Raw genomic sequence first — 16,522 nt, 5'->3', positions numbered from 1 at the left:
AAGTATTCAATAACGTCTACGTATTTTATACAAGGCATAGTTCTAGACACTGTAGTGTATGCTACGAATCCAAGAAGAGACAGTAATATTTCCAAAAGTCCAAGTTTTAAAAGAGCAAAATACTTTTATAAAGAGTTCAGACTTTAAATTATAGAGTTTAAACATCGTGTTTTAAAGAAAGAAAATTCAAGAAAATCCCACTGCTTAAGAGTTGTATTGTTCCCTCAACACATTTAACATATTTACTTCTTGGTGTGTTTTATCAGATAACTGTATCAAGTGCTCAGTTGATAACTTTAACTACAGAGTTTGAGGCCCTATCTCTGAACTTAGATAAGGGAGTTCAGTAAATTGAGCCCTGTGTTAACTTCCATGTTGATGATGTAATATAAGGGCTTTGTTGTTAGTTAACACCTGACATGTAAGACTGCACTAAATTTAACAGAAGGAATGATGGTTTACAATCCTCATTTATTCCTATACTATTTCTAAAAGAAAAGAAAGCCAATAGTTGTTGAAGACCTACTTTGTACTCTGCACTGCACTAGGAACTTTTCATTATGGTCTCATTTAATCAGCACAGAAACATTAGGCTAAGGAACTTGCTCAAAGTCACAGAGTTTATAAATAGCGAAGCCCAACCTAAAAACCTGTAGTACCCTTGTTAGTAGGTGGCATAGAAGTTTCAAAGAAAGAAAACTCAGACACCCCCCAACTTTAATTTCATGGGTTCCTGTATAGCACTGATTTGTAATCTTGGCTGCACACTGGAGTCAACTGGGGAAATTTTAAAACTACTGATGTCTGGGTCCTATCCCAGATATTCTGATTTAATTGCTCTGGAGTAGAGCCTGGGCAATAACACTTTTTAAAGGCTCCCCTACCTCCCAGATGGTTCTAACAAGCAGCCAAGGTTGCAAATTACTAAGGGGAAAGAGAAAAGTTTATCACCTAAGAAATCTTTGTAACTATTTTTATCTTTGTAACTATTTTATCTTTGAAATGAACTAAGTCAGGTGAGGTGTGCCCTTAGTGATTTTTCCATACTTAACAACTCAGGTAGCTACTCTAATTTATTCAAAGGAACTTAACTACCAAATTGTCAGAGATTTCAATATCATATTCTGGGTTCCAAGTTCTTTTTTTTTTTAATTTTTTAATTTATTTGACAGAGAGAGAGACAGCTGAGAGAGAGAACACAAGCAGGGGGAGTGGGAGAGGGAGAAGCAGGCTTCCCGCCGAGCAGGGAGCCCAATGCGGGGCCTGATCCCAGGACCCTGGGACCATGACCTGAGCCAAAGGCAGACACCCAACCACTGAGCCACCCAGGCACCCCTGGGTTCCAAGTTCTTTAATACTTCTGTGCCACAGGATATTTCCAATAGGATCTTGCCTTTCATATTTATTTAATAAAGAGACTTGAACTATGGCTAATCATCTACAGTTGATGGACACGAACAATGACTTAATTATAAATCTGTGTATAAGCCTATGTACAAGTGTTATCCTGTCACTTCTCCCCTCTAAAACAAATCCTCGTGCTCGCTTCGGCAGCACATATACTAAAATTGGAACGATACAGAGAAGATTAGCATGGCCCCTGCACAAGGATGACACGCAAATTCGTGAAGCGTTCCATATTTTTTGGACTCTGAAAAACAAACTGAGGGTTCTAGAGGGGAGGAGGGTAGGGGGATGGTTAGCCTGGTGATGGGTATTAAAGAGGGCACGTTCTGCGTGGAGCACTGGGTGTTATGCACAAACAATGAATCATGGAACACTACACCAAAACAAATGATGTAATATATGGTGATTAATATAACAATAAAAAAATTAAAAAAAATCCTCAAACTAAAGAAGTAGGAAGGTAACACATTCCTGTTAATCTTTGACAGGAGAATTTATTTACCAACTTGATGCTTTGATAGCACAGTGCCCAGCAATTTTAAAATAGTTCTCTTTTAGGGTGGACTGTAGATAAAAGTGCAGGAGCATAAAAAATTGAAGGCAAGGTTAAAGTAATACAGAAAAAGTTTGGGGGAGGACTGGTAAAGCTGAGGTGAGTGCTGTGTGGGGAGTGATTAGACAGAGAAGGTAGAATGTAAGAAATAGCTATTGAGGGGTGCCTGGATGGCACAGTTGGTTAAGCATCTACTCTTGGTTTCAGCTCAGGTCTGATCTCAGGATCCTGAGATCAAGTGCCCCCTTACCCCTCTGAGCAACGTGCTTAGTGTGGAGTCCGCCTGGGTTTCTCTCCCTCTCCCTTTGCTTCCTCCCTCCCCCGTGCTCTCTCTCGCTCTCTCTCTCAAATAAATCCTTTTTAAAAATTAGAAATAGCTATTTAAAGTACAATAAACTATGACAATGGGGGCATCTGGCTGGCTCAGTTGGTAGAGCATGCGATTCTTGATCTAGCAGTTGTAAGCTGGAGCCCCACATTTGGTGTAGAGATTACTTAGATAGATGGACAGATATGTTAGGAAAAGTAGAGTAAAATGTTAATCATAGACTCTGGTGGGTGTATAGGTGTTCACTATAGAAGTCTTTCAACTTTCCATATGTTTGAAAATTCTCATAATAAAATGTTGGGAAAAAATACAACTGACACCATTATGAAAATGAACACACAAGTCAGAGACTGGGGGGAAATACTCCTAAAACATGTACTTGACAAAGGACTTGTATCTTGAATATATAAAAATCCTCTACAACTCAATAATTAAAAGACCAAAAACTCAGTAAAAAGTGGGGGAAAAAATGGGGCGTCTGGGTGGCTCAGTTGGTTAAGTAACTGGCTTTGGTTCAGGTCATAATCCCGGGGTCCTGGGATCGAGCCCCACATTGGGCTCCCTGCTCAGTGGGGAGCCTGCTTCTCCCTCTGCCTCTGCCTGCCACTCCGCCTGCTTGTGCTCTCTCTGTCAAATAAATAAATAAAAATCTCAAAAAAAAAGTGGAAAAAAAGATTTAACTCGACAATTCATAAAGGAAGTTATATAAATGGCTAATAAGCACTTGAAAAAGTGTTCAACATTGCAGGCTTTCAGGGAAATGCAAATTAAAATCATCATTAAAACTGTTGGCAAGGATGGATGCCTGGGTGGCTCAGTCGGTTAAGCACCCACCTTCAGCTCAGGTCATGATTCCAGCGTCCTGGGATCAAGTCCTGCATCAGGCTCCCTGCTCTGCGGGGAGCCTGTTTCTCCCTCTCCCTCTGCTGCTCCCTCTGCTTGTGTTCTCTCTCTGTCAAATAAATAAGAAAAATCTTAAAAAAAAAAAAAACTGTTGGCAAGGATGTAGAGCAAATGTTGGTGGGAATATAAAATAATACAACCACTTTGGAAAGAGGTCTGGCAGTTTTTGTTTTTAAAGGTTTATTTATTTTAGAGAGAGAGAGCACACGCACGCTTGCGCAGGGTGGAGGGGCAGAGGGAGAAGGAGAGAATTCCAAGCAGACTCCACTCCAAGCACCGAGCCTGATGAAGGGCTATATCCCAAGACCCCAAGATCATGACCCAAGCCAAAACCAAGAGTCAGAAGCTTAACTGACTGTGACACCCAGGCACCCTGGTCTGGCAGGTTTTTTAAAATAAATTTTGAACAAGTATGTTTATAGTAGTTTTATTCATAGCAGTCCAAATAGGAAACAGACTGGTTATCCATCAATAAGATAAAGAACCTGTTGTATATTCATACAATAGACTATTACTCAACAATAACCAGGAGTAAACTACTGATAGATTCAACAACATGGATGAATCTCAAAAACATTTTAAGTTATATATTACATATTAATTATATGCATACAGAAGTATTTAGATTTGAAGCATAAATGATGCCTGCAACTTACTTTAAAATGCTTCAAAAATAGATGGATCTACTGGAAGGGATAAATATGTGGTAAAACAAATATAGCAAAATGTTAATTGTAGCATTTGGAGGATAAAGATACAGATGTGTTCTTTCGATTCTTCTGTATGTTTAAAAATTGTCACAATAAAATGTTGGAAAAAAATACAATAAACTGAATTTCACTGAATGCTTTATAAAAGATCTTTAGATCTAAGTATAAAGCAAATCACTTACGGGTCAAATTCCATTTCACATAAAATGCAGGCAGTTACATAGATGGTAGTCCTGTACTTTGATTTTATAGTGTTGAATGCTGTTTGAAATCAGAGTCATCATACAGACTTGAAATATTTAGTTTTACATTTAAAAAAAAACTATGGTATTTTTAAGTAGTAAGACAAAGGGCAGGCTAAGGCAAAAAGGGCATTTATAATGGCACTACTCCCATAGTGCTTTGTACATTAGGCCAAATATTATACATATTGTATTTATTTTACTAGTCAGTTTCAGTAAAACTTTGTGACTACATTATGTCTGATTTTTATTTTTTTTAAAGATTTTATTTATTTATTTTAGAGAGAGAGAGAGAAAACAAGTAGGGGGAGCAGCAGAGGGAGAGGGAGAAGCAGGTTCCCTGCTGAGCAGGAAACCTGATGCAGGGCTCGATCCCAGAACCTGGGATCATGACCTGAGCCAAAGGCAGACATTTAACTGACTGAGCCACCCAGACGCCCCGTTATGTGTTTTTTTTTTTTTTTAAAGATTTTATTTATTTATTTGACAGAGAGAGACACAGAGAGAGCAGGAACACAAGCAGGGGGAGTGGGAGAGGGAGAAGCAGGTCTCCTGCCGAGCAGGGAGCCCGATGTGGGACTCGATCCCAGGACCCTAGGATCATGACCTGAGCCGAAGGCAGACGCTTAACGACTGAGCCACCCAGGCGCCGTTATGTGTTTTTTTAAAAAAGCATACCTACCCATTCTTTAGAAGAATGGATCTACTATGGGTAATATTTTAAAAGTATAGTTTACCATGCTACACTACCCAACTGCTTCTTTTTAATCACAGCTAACAGCTCATGACAACTACCATTTAGTTTTATTCAAACCATTTGTTAAAAAAAAAAAAAGACAAATTAGATATAGTGAAAAGACTTATACAAGGAAAAGTCAGTGGGAAATTATTTTCAACACAAGGATTCTTTCAGGTTGTACTATATTGTTATACTATATCACTCAGTTTTAGAGTGAATCATATATGTATTTATTTGTTCTCAGAACCTGAGAACTGTATTGTACAAAAGCCATACACAAATAATCTAGAACCACACTGTGTTCTGAAGTGATTCTTTTTTTTTTTTTTAAGGATTCTATTCATTTATTTGAGTGAGAGAGAGAGAGTGAGAGAGACAGAGAGATCATGAGCAGGGGGGAAGGATAGAGGGAGAAGCAGACTCCCCGCTGAGCAGGGAGTCGGATGTGGGGCTCGATCCCTAGGCCTAGGATCATGACCTGAGCCGAAAACAGATGCTTAACTGACTGAGCCACCCGGGTGCCCAGCTGAAGTGATTCTTAAGAATTTAGTAATTCATGCTAAAAATGGATCCACAATGCAATAAAACTTCTATAATAAGTGAGCAGTAAGCAAATCCCTGGAATTAAAAAGCCACATACATTTTGAACACATGAGTTTTACCAAATGTCATTCTGCTCGAGAGCATCTTGCAGATATAATGTTAAGGTTTTAGTAACACATTAAATAGTATTCTTTTTTTTTTAACAAAAAGTGCAACTAGAGCTTGATCAATGGTACCAGCATACTATTAAAAAGCTGGGAAAGTATAAAATAGAGCAGACTAAGTTCCATGAAATACACACAATGTAGACTTAACTCATCTGTCCACACCTTTTCATAGAATTCTGTCTCTCTCTCTCATACACACACACACACAAATTTGGTGGGAGCAGTGTGCAAAGAACGGATTCTGATTTGGAACAGATTCAAATCTTATGAATCTCTCCTAAACTCTTGAATTTGAAGATCCATTCAGAGTACTTTATCTACTATTAATAAACAGCCACACTTGAGAGAACCTTTAAAATTATAAACAATTAATAGTTTTGTGCTTATAGTATTTGGTCTATTACAAATGGTATTTTTACAAAAAATAGTAAAGAAAGTGTAACCTACTTCCAAGCAGTTGCTTTTTCTGTTTTTTTCCCAAGCAGTTGCTTCTAATGTAGCATGTTATTACTTCAAAATATTTAGGGTATACATTCTCACTGAATCATTGTAACCACCAGCCAGCAACTAAATATAAGTAGAAAACTACATGAAGCTTTAATTTTCTTGGTCAAGGTAAATTTATGATAAACTTTGAGCAACAAAGGTTAATTATGTTTTATTCTCAGTTGTAAACCCTTCATACTCTTTATTCTATAAATCTAACAACAAATCTGTAATAATTTATCTTATTAAGAGAATGTTGTTTGACAGGAAAAAGATCTGAATTATAGAATTTCTTTAAAATGTCTGAATTATAGAACTTCTAAAAAGGTACAGGAGTTCCAAAAATTTTTAACTTCCTATCTTCAAATATTAAGAGAGGAAAGAGGTCACGTGTTAGAGCAGGGATTCTTAAGGAAAATATCAGACTTGCCTGAAGGACTAACCCACTCCCTGACCCCCATTCAATTACTCAAGCTTCAAAGGGCCACTGGTAGGGAAACAATACCTCATGTGGTATCATTCAGAAGGTTAGGCAAACAGTCAAAAGGACAGTGCTTTGCAAATTACCTCTGGTAAAGGACTATTTTTCTTTATATTCACAATTCATATGAAATACTAGAAAAATGGAAAATATACAAAACACAAGTTCTAATTTTTATATTCAGATTTGACATAAAATTGCTCTATCAAACTGCTATCCAAGTTTTTAAAAACTGTCAATTTCTGAACTTATCTCCTCACAGACAGGTTAAGTAAACAGCTCATGGACCAGCACCATTTACATACTATACTCCAAATGGCTGTGCTACAGAATGTTGTAAACATTTTACTGGCAGAGAATAAGCAGTTCATTACTTAAATTTAGAGCTATAGCTGTAAAAGTATACTGACTTTCATTCTTAAGCAGAAAATGTGTATATATTTTCCTTATTTAGCCTATCAGCAAACCCTTTTTCTCCTTCAGACACTGGACTGTAAATAATGGTTTAAAGTATCAAAATGATCACAAATTCTAAATTATGCCTTATTATGTGAACAATTATAGAAAGAATTTAATGAGTTAATCAATTACTTTGGTGAAGACCAACTATCATGGACAGTAAGAATTTAAAATTCCTAAATCTCAGAATTACCAAAAATTGTCTATGAAAATGGATTTTTATAAAATGGCATCAGTGATGAATATATGACATATTTGGGGGCTAACAACTGAAAGACAATACATAAAAGACCTTATTGTCTGATGGACTCAATGTATTGTACTGCAAGGAAGAGAGACTTCTCCAAACCAAAACATCAGGAAAATCTCATGCTTTACTGAAGCTGAAGAAAGCATGCGTTATTCAGTACATATATGAATGCCCACTGTGTGCCAGGAAAGAGGAATACAATGGAGAATGAGGCACTGCTCCTGCCCTCGAGGAGCTCACAACCATGTTATCTACTTCACTATAAAATAAAAGGCAATCTTAAACCAGGACTGTACGTACAGTGTGGTGTAAGCAGAGACAGAACATTTAGAAACATACTACTACCTTGCCTCATTATTTCTTCAGGGACGAAAGCTGTGAGTCTTCACTAAAGGAAAGAATGCAGTAGAAGGATAGTTGATGGCGAGTTAATTTGATAGCTATGTCGCCCATTTTGGCTGCTGACCCAAATACTAAAGAAGGCATTATCAAAAGCCTCTGTGTACTCAGAGTCCTCAGCTTCCACTCTTTCCTTTTCTACAACATTACAACTCCCTATATAAGGCTGCCCATCTCTTTCATTAGTCGAATGTCATTACAGCCTAGATATTAGAGGACCCAAGAATCACCAACCAAAAACAGCACTGGCACTATGAACATGGACTACTCAGTAACTCACTCAGAATTTCATTTCATTTAATTCATTATGAAATACTTGCTAGATAGGCTTCTAATCAACACTGCAAACAGTGTTTAGAAAATGAAACTGCAACACATGGTCAAAACTTAAGTCATATTTCTAAAAATGTAAAGAAAGGAAAATGAGGGCACCTGGGTGGCTCAGTTGGTTAAGCCGCTGCCTTCGGCTCAGGTCATGATCCCAGGGTCCTGGGATCAAGTCCCACATCGGGCTCCCTGCTCATGCAGGAAGCCTGCTTCTCCCTCTGCCTGCCGCTCCCCCTGCTTGTGCTCTCTCCCTCTATCTCTGTGTGTCAAATAAATAAATAAAATCTTAAAAAAAATTAAAGAAAAAAAAAAGAAAGGAAAATGAAAACACAATTCAAAACAAAATTTTCTTGTTAATTTCACCTATGAGAACAAGTGGTTTTTTTGTTATTGTTGTTGTTGTTGTTTTAAATAAGTTATTGCTTCTTTCCTCCCTTGCAACAAAACTCCATTTTGAAATAGATCTGCGAGGTGCCTGGCTGGCTCAGTCAGTATAACATGCTATTCTTGATTGCAGGGTTGTGAGTTCTAGCCCCACATTGGGTGCAGAGATTACTTAAAAATAAAAACTTTAAAATACATATTTTTAGGCCAGATTTCCTTTCAGGAACATAGAACCTTAAAATGATTCAGGAAACATGTCATTTTACTACCTCTTTTTGAATAATAAAAACAATAAACTGTTTCCTTTCATGTCCCCAATGCAAGGCAAAAAGCTGCAAAAATGTACACCGAACATAAAAATTGCATTTCTTTTATGCTTCTTACTAAATGTTTCAACAGAGCCAACCAATGTTAGTATAGTAGAGGAAGTGTAAGTGTAATAACAGGAATACTGATATTAAAATCACACACACCTGGGTTTAAATCACTGTTCTTTAGTTTATTACTTGTATGACCTTGAGTAGGTTACTTAACCTTATCAGTTTCAATTTTCTTCTGGATGAGAAATCCCATCATAGCTCCTAAGGAAATGACTTTTTTTAAATGAAAAGGTATCTGGAACGCCTGGGTGGCTCAGTAGGTCAGGCACCTGCCTTCTGCTCAGGTCATGACCCCAGAGTCCTGGGATTGAGTCCCGCAATGGGTTCCTTGCTCAGTGGGGAGCCTGCTTCTCCCTCTGCCTGCCCTCTTCCTGCTTGTGCTCTCTCTCTCTGACAAAATCTTTAAAATGAAAAAATATCAAAACATGATTTTTCAGGAAAGGAAAGAACCTCTCAAGGGAAGAATGTTTTCTATATATATATCCTAATAATTCTTAGAATTTTATTTGGAAATTAGCACACTGCTCAACTATAAAAAAAATAAATCAATTAAGTAAATTTTTTACATGCATCTTAGATATAAATTACCCAGTTGTGAAAATAAGTATTATTTCTGGATATTCTGTCGGTTAAGTGTCTGCCTTTTGGCTTAGGTCATGATCCCAGGATCCTGGGATTGAGCCGAAAGCAGACACTTACCCGATGGAGCCACCCAGGCACCACTCTTATGATTTTTCTCAGTAACTTTTCTTTTCTCTAGCTTACTTTATTGTAAGAATATAGTATAGAATACATACAAAATTGTTAATTGACTTTATATTATTGGTAAGGCTTCAACAGTAAGCTATTAGCAGTCAACGTTCGTGGGGTGGGGGTGGGGGCGGAGTAAAAAATGATATTCAAATGTTCTCTTGCATGGGGGCTGGCACCCCTAACCCCTGTGTTGTTCAAGGGCCAACTATAATATTCATCTTTGATTGGCAAAACAATGTAATTCACTTATTTTGGTTTGGGGCAAAAAATTAGAAATTTTTTGGAGAAGTACAGAAAAGTACTTAGTACTCTGAAACATGTTCTTATGAAAAAAAACCTAGATAACTTTCAAAGTTGCTTAATCAATCATTATTCTGATTTAACCTTAGCATGAGAGACATTTATGAGACCTACCAATAACACATAAAATTGGTAGATCAAATAGGCTAAACACACGTGTAGTGTAATGGCTCCAAGGGCAGATAAATATTCTATTCTATTAGACCTACTAACATTTAAGGAAAAGCCTGCTGTGCCTATCCACTCAGTGAAATCCCAATCAGGTGGGAAAGGTCTTCCCATAGGTACAGCATTAATCACTCCTTCCTTTGGGGCTCTGGTCTTCAACTCTGGCATTCTGTTAGAAATCAGATTTTTGAAAAGTTTTTAAAAACTGATGCAATTAAATCAGAATCCCTAGATAAGGGGCAGAAGTATTTTCTAAAAAGATCTCTAGATCATTCCAACATGCAGCCAGATGAAGCATCAATGCTCTATTGGGTACATTTCACTTGCCTTTATCATAGTATGTTTTTAATTTTTGTTTAGATTTCTATCTTTTTTAGTCTAGAAGATCTTCAACTCAATATATATTTTATTGAGTGCAAATTATATGTAGCATCACACACCATACTAGGTGCTGATGATGCAGAGACAACTTTGTGTCCCTGTCCATGAGAACCCTATTAGCCTAACTGAGAAAGATAACATATAAACAAAAACAAAAAATTAAGTGAAATAGGTGCTATAGTAATACTCTGTGTAAGGGATATAGGGATATAAAGAAATGATCTATTATCTGGGTGTGGGGTCGAATCAGAAAAAGTTTGAGAGAGAAGGTGACTCTTTGAAGAAGGGACTTATCTAAGTTATTTCTGCATCTCTACCACCTAATACCCCCCCAATAAAAACTTGGTAACAGCCACCCTTGAAGTTGGTATATTTAGGGCTCCTTGACTTAAATGGCTTCTACTTTTACTCCACTTCAAAAACCCACTCCCAAGGCTGCACACTAGATCATGTTAACACTGGAATTGCCCCAACTCTGAAACCATTAATTCTAACATCCAACTGTTCGACCACAATCTTTAAACCTTCTACATCCTCCACTACCACCTTACCCCACCAAGTCCTCCAGTCTCCGTCTCCATTTTTTACCACAGTTCATCATTTTCCTTTGCTGTATCTATTATATTATTCTACAGCGGGCTGCATTTTTCCTTTTTTCGTATTTTGCTATTTTTATTGTTGCACTTATACAACATTATGATCTATATGAACATTTGTTTTCTCTATTAGATCATAACTTTCTGTAGAATAGTTATTGGATTCTTTTTCTTGGTCCTGCATCCTTAACACTGACAACAGGACCTGACCCCTAATAAGTGTTCAGTAAGGACGCCTGGGTGGCTCAGTCGGTTAAGCGTCTGCCTTCGGCTCAGGTCGTGATCCAGGGGTCCTGGGATCGAGTCCCACATCGTTTCTCCCTCAGCCTGCTGCTCCCCCCTGCTTGTACTCTCTCTGTCTCTCTCTCTCTCAAATAAATAATCTTTTTAAAAAAAGTGTTCAGTAAATGGCGAAGGAATGGATAAAGGGTACTTGTCATTTTCATCACCAGACCACAAGCTCTCCAAAGGCAGAGACTATCTCATCTACAGATTTCCTATAATTCCTACTGTAGTGCCTCACAAATATCAGAGCCTCAGGGAGTATGTGTTAAATTGTAAAAGGATGAAATGTATTAGATACTGTGTAAGACATATAAAAATATGTTCCCTGCTCTTTTTTGGGAATTATTATTTCAACAATCATTTAAGATAGCCAGATGGTTTTGAGGCAAATGTAAAAAATGTTCATTATGGCAGAGACAAAATGATATATGGAAAGCACTGGATATAAGTCAGGAGGCCTGTGCTTCAGTCTTGGCTTTGCAACTTTGTGAGCTACAAATAACCATCTCTGTGAGCCTTAGTTTCCTCAGTTTTTAAAATGGAGTTTGACCAGAATTCAATTTTTTTCCCCAGAACTCAATTCTTGATCACCTGAGGTTCCCTAACATGCTATGCCTCTTAAAATTTGTATTATAAAAGTGATATACCCTCGATATAAAAAATTGTACATGCCCTTCTGAACTGTTTAGGTAAAGGGAAGTTCCCACCCTCCACTCTATTTTCATAATTCTCCAAAGCTATCCACTCTCAACAGTTCCTGGTATCTTTAAGGCACTGTTCATGTATAAGCAAGTACAGACTAAGATTCTTGTTTTTATTTACCAACTGCACAGTCCCATCAATTCTAAGGGAAGCTTAACAAACCGAAAGGACAATTATAAATACTTTGATTACAGGGGCGCCTGGGTAGCTCAGTCAGTTAAGCGTCTGCCTTCAGCTCAGGTCATGATCCCAGGGTCCTGGGATGGAGCCCCCAAAGGTCGGGCTCCCTGCTCAGCAGGGAGTCTGCTTATCCCTCACCCTCTGCCTGCTGCTCTGCCTACTTGTGTGCTCTCTAATAAGTAAGATCTTAAAAAAAACTGATAACAGAAAAATAATTATCTACTCAAAAGGCCAACAGTAGAAAAAATTAAAACAGATAGAATAAGTATTTAAAACTTCCTGTTTCACACCACCCCCACCCCCTCACCCGCCACTGTGCAATGTAATGTGAGTAAAAAGCATATGACAAATTTAAGGTGGGAAGCTTAAATGTGGAAGAAATGTGGGAGGCATGGGAATTGTGGAGAAAGGAGAGATAATCATACCAATGTCACAATCACGGAAGGATGTATAAAAGGCCAAAAAGTCACAGAATTCTAAATATTAAAATAGCAAACACAATTTTGAAATACACTATGAGCTTAAAGACAGAATCAACTGCAGAAAACGCAGTGTTGTTTTCCTAAAATAATGCCAGCCCAGAGACAAGAGTAGATCACTGTGTCCTTGATTTTCTTGACAACAGCATCCTGTAAAGATCTATATCTAAGTCTAACAAGGGTATCCACAGATTAAGAAGCCAAAGACGAAATAATTGTATTTTTGACCAGTCCCTCTGATAGTGGGGAAAATATATAAGATTATAGTTGTCATAAGAATTTATTTTAGAAGATAGAAAGAGAAAAAAATAGGTCATTTCCTGAGAATATGCTGGAAAATAGTTTTCTATCTCTAGTTTCCTGAGAATATGGTGGAAATTGCAATCTAATGGCTGGACTATTGATTTCTCTTTCATTTGGTACCAGAGCATTTAAACATTAAGGACTATGTTAGAAAGAGAGCCAAGCTTTAACTTCTATAACCACCTAGACAGCATAGATTTCACCTAGACATGTCCCAGTTTTACCCCATCACGTAAAATGACACCGCTCTATACTGTAAAGAATGCTTGTAAATAAGGTCAGAACAGCAGCCTGGATCAGGATCCTGTTCCACAAGGCTAACACATTACTCAAGTCCACTTTTTAAACAGATTAAAAGTACAGTTCCATAACATATAAGTCACAAGTCTAACAACATTCAGCTATAAATTGTCTAGCGACAATTACAGCAATAAAAAAATTAACAGTTATAGTCTATACCTGGTATTTTTACAACCTAAATATAGTATGATGGATAGAAACTAAAACAACAATTTAGAATTTGAGGAAGAGAAAATGATAAATTATTTTTATTCCATAATATAACTTTAATACCATGGTACATGGTATAAAGTTTGTCAAGAAGTTGTAAATAGATAAGTCCATATCTCCATAAAATAAGTCAGTCAAGTGAATTCGAGTACTACAAACTTTACCAAATCTACCTTGTTTCCAAACATTCAAAGACACAAACTGAAATAAGGAACTAAAATCATTCTGGTTTCCTGCACCCTTTAGGTTAAGAGGAACAGTATTTCCTGACACCGGAAAATGTCAAGTCAGTAGCTGAAGCTATGGTTTTCAAATTTGGGTAGAATACCATTTTAAGAGTCTTTAAGATTCTTAAGAGAAATTTTCATTACTTGACATATCTACGTCAGAATTTAGCACAAAACTAAACATATAAAGCAGTACAGCAATTCTCAAACTTTTCTACCCCAGTCTGAAAAGTGTTATGACCTTCCCGTTTTATCTCATTTCTCTCTTCCGTCACCTCTTCCCACTAAATCCAGTAAAAACTTCCAAACCAGCTAACACAAATTCGTTTAGGCAGCTAAAGGTCTGCAGTGGTGAAGTAAGTCAGAAGTGGCTTGTGTACCACTACTTCCTGATTGCAGAGACTCAATACATCCCATATAAAGTTCAAAGTGAAAAAATTATGTCGAAATCAGGCCCTAAAAGCCTCTTTACAAAATTATATGGGAATCAGGCCCTAAAAGCCTCTTCAGAATTTCTCCATTCCACAGGATAGCACAATAGATCCACCAGCCTCATGTGAACTTAGCTTCTTGAACCACTGTCTCTGTAAAATATACATTTTCAAAAAGAATTTTGTGATACAATATCTGAAGTCTTTGTAGGAAAGCTAATAACTAAAGGTGATCAATAACTACTGCTAGCAACTAGCCTTAAAAGCAGACTGTAATAGAGCTCCAAAGCTTGCTCTCCACTAAATTTTACAATCCAGGATTCTCTGCGCTGAAAAACTATTAAATTCTTTGATATTCACCCTTAACTAAAACCACTCATTTCAATTCCAAGGAGGCAAAAATGAAGTAAAAATAGAAATCTTTCTTTCCCACATGCCAAAGTTATTACTACAGACAGTCATCGTGCTAACCATTATTCCAAAGGGTTCCTAGGCATCTCAAAAAGAGATTGCTCGGTTCCTGATGATTACTGTATAATGGAAATCAACCAGATAAATAAGCCAGTAATTAAAGTATCCTGTCATCTGTGTTCCCACTTACCCTCCGTAACATCCTGGGGGTTAGAAGTCCGGTCACTAGCTGGATCCAGTGCAACAGTTGCTAGTGAAGTGGTGGCTCCAGACATCTCACTCATAGGCTCACTACGGCTTGTTTCAGGCACACTTTCCCGTGAGCTAAATCTTACTCGGGAACTGGATCGGGAGCTGAGGTCGGGGCTGGTATCTGACAAACCTGGAATGTCATCGATCTTCGTTGGTGTCACCATGAACCGAACTGAAGCCATCTTGGTGGTGGTTTCTGGAGGATGCATTATTCTCTTTTCCTTTATAAGAACAAAGAAAAAAGGAAAACCCCGCAAAATCCTTTCTCCTACGCTTTTGATTGCAAAAATAGAAAAGATAACTTTTTAAAAAACCCTCAATAACCTTGATTTACACCACACAAAAAGTCCCAAATAAGAATCCTACTCAGAATTCAAACGGACTATCCTAGAAAGTGCACTACCAGTAAATATTTAAGGAAAAAAAAAAGACAAAACGATGCCAATCTCGTAGAACTTCGTTCCTTCAGAAAGAAGAGTGATCTAGCTGTCTCCCCTGGTCCAGGGCTGCGGGCTCAGTGCCATGGTCTCAGAGAAGCAGGTGAAGCCTTTCTCCCCTCGACCCCCAGGTTTCCGCCGAGGTAGTTAAGTCTTTTATCTGGTAAATGTCCCACGGTTCTAGTTGAGCAAAGTGCGCGCAGGCCCACCCTTATGAATATAGCACAGATCAATTTGCGAAACGGTGTACACCCGCCACCTGTTGTGTATCAGGTGAATACCCCACAGGTCTGGCTGGGTGGTGTGTGTAGAGCCAGCCGATGTTTGGGAGGCCAATAATCCACCTGGGTCTGATGGGAGAGATGAGCATGCATAACGGGAAAAATACCCCACGCTACTGGATAGAAGAGAATGAAAAGGGTGAGCAGAGGATGCAGGGGCAGAGCGGATTCCCGTCTCCAGGAGGTCTGCGGGGGTGGTCCACCCGCTCTTCTGGCAGAGCGGTTCCTAGGATCTGGAACGAGGCAGCTAGCGAGCGGATCAAGATCCCTCGGACTGCAACTCAGGGTCGTGGCAGGTCGTTGCTAGTCCATCGAGCCCACGGTCGGCTCGCTGGGTTTCTCCTGCGTGTGACAGGACGGGCCACCCCTTTGCCGGAGGATGCTTTCTCCCCCACCAGGGCCGCGGCGCAGGTCAGCCCCTCGCCGTTCTTCCTTCGGGTCTTAGCAAGAGAGGAGATGGCCTCGCAGGCTGGCTTGGGTTAAGCAGGAGGGGGCGGCGGGGATGAGGGGAGGAGGAGGTCGCAGGTGCGGGATCCCGGCGCCAGCTGATGCGGATGCGCGCGCAGCTGTTGTTTACGAGCCGGTAACTGTTTCGGAGCCGCGGCGCGCGCAGGAGGGCTCCGGCTGCCGGGGAAGGCGCCCCCTCCCCGGGCGGACGCCAGAGCAGCCGTTACGTGACCTCGCCGCCCCCGGCCCCGGGCCCGGCGGGCTGTGCCAGCGCCGCCGCAGCCCCTCCCTTCCCTCCCAGCTCGTTCCTCATTCGAGGGTAACGGTCCGAAGAGAAGCCTCGGGGAGCGGTCGGAGGGCGGTACCGTCCCGCGAGCGTCGAGGAGCCCCGCCCAGCCTCTGCAGTCTGCAAGGTGACGGAAAAGGTTGCGCGCATGCGCTGCCGGGGTCGCAGCGGGACCGAGGAGCCAAACGTGCGAGGCCCGGAGGAAGATGGGAATTGTAGTTAAGTGTTGGGGTCTGAGCTGCGTGCGCTGGAGAAAACAAACCCCTTTCCTTCTGGGTCCCGCTGTGTTGCACGAACTCACTCTGGAGGCATTGGGGGAGCAGACGATGCCCCTT

At 39.5% G+C, this 16,522-nt stretch overlaps 1 protein-coding gene and 1 non-coding gene across 3 annotated transcripts in view; one reads left to right on the top strand and one right to left on the bottom strand.

Annotated features, from left to right (window-relative positions):
- SLC12A6 (solute carrier family 12 member 6) overlaps positions 1-16,247 on the bottom strand; it is an 82,382-nt gene extending 66,135 nt beyond the window's left edge. The window contains exon 1 of one of the 2 annotated variants that reach the window (XM_025883926.2): positions 14,675-16,247. In XM_025883926.2, coding sequence (XP_025739711.1) covers positions 14,675-14,945 — 271 coding nt within the window. In that variant the 5' untranslated portion in view covers positions 14,946-16,247. The remainder of the gene's footprint in view (positions 1-14,674) is intronic. The other variant, XM_025883925.2, reaches the window with a different exon arrangement.
- Positions 1,539-1,645, top strand: LOC112833496 (U6 spliceosomal RNA). Its single transcript, XR_003210648.1, has one exon. It is a non-coding gene; the product is annotated as a U6 spliceosomal RNA (small nuclear RNA).
- Positions 16,248-16,522: the final 275 nt, after the last annotated feature.

Source organism: Callorhinus ursinus, unplaced genomic scaffold (genome assembly GCF_003265705.2).
Source record: "Callorhinus ursinus isolate GAN/ISIS: 27379988/994484 unplaced genomic scaffold, GSC_fseal_2.0 scaffold25, whole genome shotgun sequence".
Classification (NCBI taxonomy): Eukaryota; Metazoa; Chordata; class Mammalia; order Carnivora; family Otariidae; genus Callorhinus; species Callorhinus ursinus.
The sequence above is the reverse complement of the archived record's forward strand: the minus strand, read 5'-3'. Positions and strand labels throughout refer to the sequence as shown.